This window comes from Oncorhynchus keta, chromosome 30, assembly GCF_023373465.1.
Source record: "Oncorhynchus keta strain PuntledgeMale-10-30-2019 chromosome 30, Oket_V2, whole genome shotgun sequence".
Taxonomy (NCBI): Eukaryota; Metazoa; Chordata; class Actinopteri; order Salmoniformes; family Salmonidae; genus Oncorhynchus; species Oncorhynchus keta.
The window spans coordinates 54568224-54577854 of record NC_068450.1 but is presented as its reverse complement, the minus strand read 5'-3'; the positions used below and the strand labels follow the sequence as shown (position 1 = coordinate 54577854).

Below are 9631 nucleotides of genomic sequence, written 5' to 3'. Positions count from 1 at the left end.
GGCAGGGTTTTAAGTGTGGCCTGATTGTAGGATCGGTTAATTAGCCCAGCCTTCCCTTTCCTCTTTCTGGTGAATAGCAATAGAGGAGTCAATCATTCACAGAGATGTTATGACTGTGACTTTATATGTTGTACAAGATGAGGAAGCGTCGGCCTTATTTACATCGGTACGAACACAGGACGATTGATGGCCGGTCCGGCACACTGACTGCTGATCTGTAGCTCTCACCACTAACCTGTCAGAACTAAGAGGTAATGTGTTGTATTGTACGATATCAGTTTTGTATTTTGATTTTTATCACCACATCCTGTGTATTTGATTATCAATCTAGCGTGCTCTGTCTGTCTTTTACGTCATACAGTTGATTTATAAAGGCAATTTTCTGACAAGGCAAACTAAATTGCTAGATTTCCATAGTGATAATTAGGTGCTCGATGTCGCCATGGGGATTGTGTTGTTTTAATGACATTTGTCAAGGCTCCCTAGAAGTATGCTATATGCTTTAACCCACTGTCTTTTATCCAATCAACGTGTTCACATGCTATTCTTGGTTACTGCATGTGTCTTTGAACTCTTTTGTTCAGTGTAACAACAACCTCAGCTATGACATATGACAAGTTCACTTTTTGAATTCTCCCACGATCGGCATACTCTTACACATGTTGATTGTGTTGCGTTGTGGCATGCGATAAACCATACCACGGCCTTTTGACGGAGTTAAAATGGGGACATAAAGCCTGTTGAAAACATCTAGTTCATGTGTCCCTATCCACTGCATTTAACCCCCATTGTAATTTCCCTGTTTGTAGACTTTGTCATGGCACCAGTTGCCATAGCCATTCAGTCATTCATCTCTCTGTTTTGTCTTTCCTCCTCAAATATGTATTGCGTCGAGGCTCCTCACATTCACAGGTGTGGTGTTAGCTGCCTGCTCTCACCACATTGCATGTTTATTTTTCCTCTCAGAGGGCAGCAGTTGCTTTGTCTTCCAACCTAGAGACAGCAGGACCGGATCTGGGGGAAAACGACCACGTATCCAAGCCTCTTCCTTAATATGAGGTGCGAGACTGGAGCCTGAGGGTGAAAAACAGGATCAGTAAGAAGATCGATCGCTGTTCATTCAGTATGGCAGCTCACTGAGATGAGCTGTCTGAGATGACGGGGCTTCAGTTCATCTGATCGGAAGATGTTGTTTGTCTGTAGGCAGACTAAGAGAACTGTCGGTGGATTATCTTGGCTGTCCGTTTAAGGTGAGGCTCTCTGTGTGTTATGATATGGCATACCTGGTTCACACGGCTCACCCTCAGTTCGTCAGCCTGTGGTTGAGCGCCGTGGGTTGGGTCCTTACCGCGGTGACCCTTGGACTCATCCAGTGGAGGGTCTGGCAGGTGGCCGACTTGACCTTCATCACCTCAGGAGTGGCCTGGGTCGGAATCTGGAGGGTGTGTTTCAATAGCCATACCCTCGTGACCTCGGGGTTCAGGGTCATGTATTGTCAGAATATGGCGCTGTCGGACGCCTTCACGCCCCCGGAGGTCGCCACGGCCCAGGTGCTCACTCTAATAGGGTTGGTCGTGGGGTTCTGTGGGAACGCTGCCGCCGTCTACGCCCTCAGGAACGTCTATTTTGGCCTGGAGAAGCAGACGCCTATCCGCTGTGCGTTCGCAGTGGCTGGTACTCTGTGCTTGTTGTCCGCTGTGTGTTTTCTCATACCTCTCCTGTGGAACCTGAACTCGGTGGTGACCAATCAAACGATTGCGTTCCCGTCGAACTTCCACATGCCCCCTGCACCTGTGACCCAGAACGCTGGAGCAGGGATCGGGGTCGGGATCGTAGGGTCGTTCATGATGATCGTCAGTGGAGTTATCTTCATCTTCTACAGGTTCCCTGTCAAGATAGGACCCAGAGTGGAGCCGCCTTGTCCAGAGGCGAGACACTTTGATGGGTCAAGTGTTGGGACATTATCCCTACCGTGTCCCACAGACCCAGGAGACAGTTTGAATAACTCTCAGGCCATGGACAATCCTGCCTTCCGTTCTGATGAACACTTGTGATTTTAGTTTGTTTCTGAAATCAGACATGATTTGACCATATTCAATGTTGTATTTGATGTGACATAAAGGAATAGCCGTTTGATTTAACTATGCAGGAGTGCTCACTAGCAGGAGTGCTTAGTGTTTTGTATACTCAGTGTACACCTATTTTGATTCTTGAATAATAGAACTTAGAAATACGTCATGAGTACGACTGTTATACCCATCAGAACCCCAAATATAAGATAGTTTAACTCCACTTGTTTAACTAATTGTAAACAAACACTGTATAGCGTCAATGTGGTTAAAACTATAATTTTGTTACCCTGGATGGTCAGTCCTCGTATCCATACTTCTGTCTATGGATTTGAGAATGCTTAAGTTTCTCCACCCCGTCCCTCAGGTGTTTACCAAAACGGTGGTTGGGTACCCACTTTGCTATTGTTTGAACTGCAGATTGCCCCTTTAAAATATGTCAGATTATATGATCCTACATTGATTTGTAACATACTTATACCGAATGATTGTGCTGTAGTTTATCAGAAAAGCACCTTCATTTAAAAGTCAAGAGTATTTCACAGTGTGTTTGTGTTGTATTGAGTTAATACTGCTACTGTAGAGAAGCAGTAAATTGGAGGGTACACAGACACACACTTTCTCTTTAGAGGACATGCTTGCAACACACCTCTCTAGTCATTGCCTTGCAATAACTCCAAAGGGAGTTTAAAAAACTGATTACATTAAATGTTTTACATTTCATACTTGTATTGCTGATGCCATTGAATGCATTTCTTTGTAAATTATGCAGAATTTGTACCGTTTCTGTTTTATTTGATCACATTCAAAATGTGTTCTTTAACTTTTAAGGGCTCTTGACATCCAGGAACAATATTGTACACATGCACAATTCAATCAGAAATAGTTGTGATAAATCATGTGATTTAAAAGAGACCATGTTTGAATCAATACAATCTTATCACACACTGTATTTGTTTTGATGTGGAGTAGCAACAGGATTGTTCCTCGGTCTGGTTTTAGACAGCCCGGCAAGGACCTCAATTATCCTCTAACCCTGACTGCCTTGCAGTCTGCACAGCTCCCCCACTGACTGGTGAACGCTGGGTAATTACTGGCTTTGTCCCAAATGGCACCCTATTCCCTATATAGTGCACTACTTTTGACCAGAGACCAAATGTAGTGCACTATAAAAGGAAAAGGGTGCAATTAGGAACACACACACACTGTCTGCCCCTATTAGACCACATAGACCACATTGTTTCCTGGTAACGAGGCTTCTGTTAGGGGCCATAAGGTGTTACCGTGTTCAAGTCAAATATTGGCTCTGGCAGAAAGGTGTTTTGACAGTCGCAGTCCCACAAAATCATATCATCCATTTGATTGTGCTACAGAAGAGGAAGGGATTCCATTTTCTTTTCTCCAAATGTGTTCATTCATTGCTCTTTTTTGAGGATTTTAAATGTTTTCATTCAGGTTTTTTTTTAACTTGCTTTGATAAATGTAAGTAATGTCCTTGTTAACTGTGATCCCAAAATGAAGACACCAGTGGCCAAGAAGAAGTGATGTGTATTGTGGAGCCTCTAATTCTCATTTTGGGCCCCGTTCATGTGAACAGTGCAGGGGAGGAGGCTGAGACTGGCTGTGGCAGGGCATATGAGTCCTTGACCAGACCTCTCAAAGCCGGAGTAAGGACAATCACAGTGGGGATTGTTACTCTGGCTGAAAGTCCGAACAGTCAGATCCTGTGGACAGCACACTGTGTTGGGAGGGAACAAAATAGCTTTTTCTGTCAGGGGTCCAACACTTTTATTTATTTATTTTTTATTTTTTATTTTTTTTTGGTTTGCAGAGGAACTCAACTCATTGAGAGGATTGTTTGTGGTCTGGCTAATGGATGCAGAGGACTTTATAGTGGGCAGGACACACTCTCATCATGGGCAGAATGAGGATATTAAAGGACCTGACTGCGGGTTTAGTCTCCAGTCCAGGGCTCTCCAACCCTGTTCCTGGAGAACTAGCCTCCTGTAGGTTTTTACTCCAACCCCAGCTGTAATTAACCTGGTTCAGCTTAACAACCGGCAAATTATTATAATCAGGTGCGCTAGATTAGGGTTGGAGTGAAAACCTACGGGACAGTAGCTGTCCAGGGACAGGGTTAACTTGGAGAGCCCTGGTCTAGTCTAGAGTTAGCATAGCGTTACTACAGCATAACTACGTGGCATAGTGCTGTTGGCTGACGTAAATCTCAGACATTATGGTAGAAGGTTGAAAGGTGATGACATGTTTATTGTTTTGTAGATGTTGTGTAACATGTTCTGGATTCCCCACCATTGTGTAACCACTCGCCCTGGCATTGAAGTTCTTCGTTATTGTCCCCAGGGCATCGACTTCATTGCGTTACCACCTCCTTATTGCCTTCAGCATAATGTTTCAGGGGGGGAAATATTGCATTTTTTTACATTTTTATTTTATTTGAACTTATTTAACCAGGTAGGCCAGTTGAGAACGAGTTCTCGTTTGCAACTGCGACCTAGCCAAGATAAAGCAAAGCAGTGCGACACAGACAACGGGGCGGCAGGTAGCCTAGTGGTTAGAGTTACACATGGAATAAACAAATGTATAGTCAATGACGCAATAGAAAAGTCTATATACAGTGTGTGCAAATGAAGTAAGATTAGGGAGGTAAGGCAATAAATAGGCCATAGTGGTGAAATAATTGTAATTTACACTGGAGTGATAGATGTGCAGAAGATGAATGTGCAAGTAGAGATACTGGGGTGCAAAGGAGCAAAAATAATATGAGGTAGTTGGATGGGCTATTTACAGATGGGCTATATACAGGTGCAGTTATCTGTAAGCTGCTCTGACAGCTGGTGCATAAAGTTAGTGAGGGAGATATGAGTCTCCAGCTTCAGTGATTTTTGCAGTTTGTTCCAGTCATTGACAGCAGAGAACTGGAAGGAAAGGTTGCCAAAGGAGGAATTGGCTTTGGGGGTGACCAGTGAAATATACCTGCTGGAGCATGTGCTATGGGTTGCTATGTTGCTATGGTGACCAGTGAGCTGAGATAAGGCAGAGCTTTACCGAGCAAAGACTTATAAATGACCTGAAGCCAGTGGGTTTGGTGACGAATATGAAGCGAGGGCCAGCCAACGAGAACATACAGGTCGCAGTGGTAGGTAGTATATGGGGCTTTGGTGATAAAACGGATGACACTGTGATAGACTGCATCCAATTTGCTGAGTAGTGTTGGAGGCTATTTTGTAAATTACTTCGCTGAAGTCAAGGATCGGTAGGATAGTCAGTTTACGAGGGTATGTTTGGCAGCATGAGTGAAGGATTTCTTGTTGCGAAATAGGATGTAAGACTGTACATCCAGTACAATTATTTTTGTAAATGAGTCTAACAATACTAAAGTTGTTACAGTAAAGTTGATAGTGAAGGAATAGATCGATGCAACTCATTGCACTTCATTGATCCAGACCCAAATCCTCAACCTAACCTGTCCTTAACCTGTAACCCAAACCCTAATCGTCAATAGTGATAACCCTAACCACCCTGACCCTAATCATTAACCACCAAGCTATAGACATATCCCACAAGGCATTTCACAATCTGCTGAGAAAGGAACTTTATCAGCACTGTACAACAGAGCTGTTGTGGTTTTCTGTGAGATTGAGGTAGGATAGAATGGTTTAGAATGTTCCCTTTCATGGTGTTTCAAAGTGACACGTGACAATACAGCAGTTTAACATATAGTGGTTGGCTTCATGTGTTTCTCTGATGCAGGACCAACCACTGCCTATGATAGATCATGCGATTAACATAGGAAACTATAATGACTTCCATTGTGAGGGGACAACAATGGGATCTTTCAGATGACAACATGGACACAGGAGGCGGTGGGGAGCAAATCGAGCATTTCAAAGTCCAGACGGGTTCTCGTAATGTGAAGACCTGAAAGGAACTGTAGCAGAGTACACTCAGAAGCAAGTTTGTGTCCCAAATGGTGCCCTATTCCCTAAATAGTGTAGTACTTTTAACCAGCTTCCTATGGATCCTGGTCAAAAGTAATGCACTGCATAGGGAACACGGTCTCATTTGGAGATTAAATTATAGCATTGAAATAGACAGGAAGTATTTTACGGCTGTTGTTTCTGCTTGGCCGTGTAGGGAACCCTTGAGAAAGAGATTAATTTCTGAATGGGACTCACCTGGCTAAATAAATAAAGGAGAAATTATATTAAAAAATGAAGTATAAGAACATGACCTGCCTGAGCAAGCTTGTGTGTAATGGGCGATGTCCAGGAAATCTGACATTCCTCACATTACGTATCATTATTCTGATGGTCATTAACTACAGCTTAGCCCAGGAGCCAAGACCCAAATCAGCGGGAATTAGACTTCAGCTCCGTTTCCACTGGACTTGGTCTGTCACCTCACCTTACTTAAACTCACTTCCTCATCGTTGCCTAGCAACAGTTTGCACTTATGTAACACAAGCAAGTGGTTTGTGAGCTTAGGAATGAATCATGGTCAGGTTTTTGTCAGGTTTTTTCTTTATTTGATAATATCAACTTTTTTTTATGTACAGATTTCTCCACACTATGGATATAACTGATATAGGATATGTAGCCTTGTGGCACGATAATGTCTGATGAATTCAGAGTCAGAAAACCACTACAGAGGAATATACAAGATAATGTATATTGATATATATATATATATATATATATGTGTGTGGTAAATCTGTAATATTGGCCTCTAACTGGAGAGAATGTATAGTGGAAATTTCAGCAGAAATGAAACGAATACAATCAGATACTCAAATATCCATGAAGTCATTGTCTTGTCAAGTTGTTGCAATCAAGTCCTTATATTTTAAAACACACATTCCCAAATACTTAGTACATTCCTCACATTCATTCTTACTTGCTTTCTACAATATGTTATACCTTTTCTCTTTGTTCTATTTACAATTTGTATGATTCATTATTCCTGTAATGCATTGTTGATTGAGTAACTGTGTAGGCTATAAGAAGGGATACATTTTTTTATGGCCTTGCTAGTGAGAAATCATCTTAATTCAATCTGGCTTCATGGCCTTGCTAGTGAGAAATCGGCTTCATTCAATCAGGCTTCATGTAGTTATTGGACAATAATGATGACAGATGCTGTAAAAAATAATTTGTATTGTGATATGATATCCAAGACAATCATTGACATTGACAAACAGAATAATCAACCTTGGCCAGAATAGTTTACAGCCATTTCACAGACAAAATACTGCTTGTCATCAAATTCTCTGGCACCATTGCACACTATCTCTTACACAGTACCAAGGAAGAAATGGCAGCTTTAAAAGCTTTAGTCTCTTTGGTTCCATCAATAATTTCTGTTTGATAAATGTAGGTGATATTTTTGCAAACATGACATGCACCAAACCCTGTTTGAGTGATTGAAATAAGTACCACCATTGTGTGCCAGTTCTGTCTCAGAATATGAAGAAAGATTTGTCCCAGCAAGAGTACTCAATAACTATAGCTAATGTAAATAAGCATGAAAAAGCTTTAGATAAACAGTGTTTTATTCACCATAGATAAAGGGCAGAGGCTACTGAGAATACTGTTCTCACTTCTCAAAAGCTCATCAAACATATTCCATGGACCTCTTCCTATGTGGGGTATTGGTACTGTGTACGTGTGTATGTCTTCTCTGTAGCGGTATAGGCATTTGTAAGGTGCAGGGCTCCTCTTGAAGGCACACGCAGGAGGTGACCAGCAGAGAGCCAGCCACCAGGTGTAGAAACCCCGCCGTCCAGCCACAGAACAGGGCATCCCCAAACTCCCAGCGCGGCACAATGGCCGGCACGGCCTCATCAAAGAACCGCATGACCGTCAGGTGAGCGATGTAAGACACAGGTATGAGACCCAGTATCCCTGCGACCAAGCACAATACCCCCCCCCAGCATCTTCATCAATCTCTTCACCCTCAACCCCTCAGACCCCTGGTTGCAGCTGTTGATCCAGTAGATTCCAGGAATGGCTAGCAGGAGACCCAGGAGGCCCGTGGCCACTGTTACACACATGAGGATCCTGGCTAGTTTGATGTCCGGAGGCAGGCCGAGGAGACTGTCATAGGGTCTGCACTCCAGAATTCCAAGGTCCTGCAACACACATGTCTCCCACAGGCCCAGCTCGTAGCTCTCCACGGGCAGCAGGTCGGTGGACAGGGTCAGCCAGGTGGACATGATGGTGGTGACCAGCGAGCAGATCCAGGCACCAATAGAGAAGAAGACCCCGAGGAGTTCCATAGCGCACACCCCCGGATCCATAGTGCTGCCCACTCTGAGTGGCCACTCTCTGGCTCCCGAGCTGCCTGCTCTCCCTGTCTCTCTGTGCCACAGTCAACTGCAGCCAGGACTCCTGACTGCTTCTCTCTGCTCCTGTCCTTCTGAACTGCAGCCAGTTGAAGCGAGAGGAAGCCACAGCCAGTAGGTTCCGATCGAGGCTCAATTTGTTCAAAAGACCCTACGCCCAATTAGGGTTTACTACTACCAGCATGGTCTGGGAGGGAGTAACTTCAAACGATCAGTAGCTCACTCACATGCACGCATCATCTGTAGTTGAGAGGAGGAAAGCAGCGGCTTGATGACATGTTGCCCTCCCCTTGGAGGCTCGCTTCAGCCGCTGCTATACTCAGTGGTCAGGAGAGAGTGACTGAGTGAGAGTCAGACTCATTGAACAACAGCATCATTCAGATCTATGGTGATGTCCATTTCCACACACATAGTGAGGTTGTAGCCTAACGCAGGATGCTTTTAAAATGCAGACAGGATGTTATACAAATACTGATTTATTTCACAAAACGTACACACACACACACACACATAGGGGTGTTGTGAGGATGGTGGGATAGTGGGGGCATAATGGAGGGAGGCATAATGATTCATCTGGAACAATTTTGCATTTTTCAAACACCTGAAAGAACCTTTCTCTGCAATCTAGAGCCATAATCATAATGCCTAATTCTATGTAAAAAAAATATATTACAGAGAAACAGCAAAAGATTTTTGTGTTTTGATTTATTCATCAAGAAGGAATCAATAGGCTACATAGCTTGATCAAGTTATACTGAACAAAAATGTAAACGTAACATGCAACAAACAAAACAAACAATGTTACTGTTCATATAAGGAAATGAGTCAATTCAAATGAATTCATTAGGCCCTAATCTATGGATTTCACATGACTGGGCAGGGGCGTAGCCTTGGGTGGGCCTGGGAGGGCATAGGCCAACCCACTGTGGGGCCAGGCTGAGCCAATCAGAATGAGTTTTCCCTCACAAAAAGGGCTTTATTACAGACAGAAATACTCATCAGTTTCATCAGCTGTCCGGGTGGCTGGTCTCAGACGATCCCGCAGGTGAAGAAGCTGGATGTGAAGGTTCTGGGCTGGCGTGGGTTACACGTGGTCTGCGCTTGTGAGGCCGGTTGGACGTACTGATAAATTCTCTTAAACGACGTTGGAGACAGTTAATGTGCCCTTTATGGGCATGACGCCACTGAACACACACACACA

General features: G+C 43.7%; 1 protein-coding gene and 1 pseudogene across 1 annotated transcript; one reads left to right on the top strand and one right to left on the bottom strand.

The window, feature by feature from the left end:
• The first annotated feature begins 51 nt into the window (after positions 1–51).
• LOC118363745 (claudin-34-like) lies at positions 52–6875 on the top strand. The gene is made up of 2 exons (XM_035744926.2): positions 52–251; positions 967–6875. Exon 2 carries the CDS (start codon positions 1275–1277, stop codon positions 2052–2054), a length of 780 nt encoding a protein of 259 aa, XP_035600819.1. The 5' UTR covers positions 52–251; positions 967–1274; the 3' UTR covers positions 2055–6875.
• Positions 3865–9040, bottom strand: LOC127914021 (putative claudin-24; annotated as a pseudogene).
• Positions 9041–9631: the final 591 nt, after the last annotated feature.

What these genes read in the sequence shown, in the direction of transcription:
- LOC118363745 (XM_035744926.2), top strand. Translation starts at nt 1,275, where the DNA reads ATGGCATACCTGGTTCACACGGCTCACCCTCAGTTCGTCAGCCTGTGG.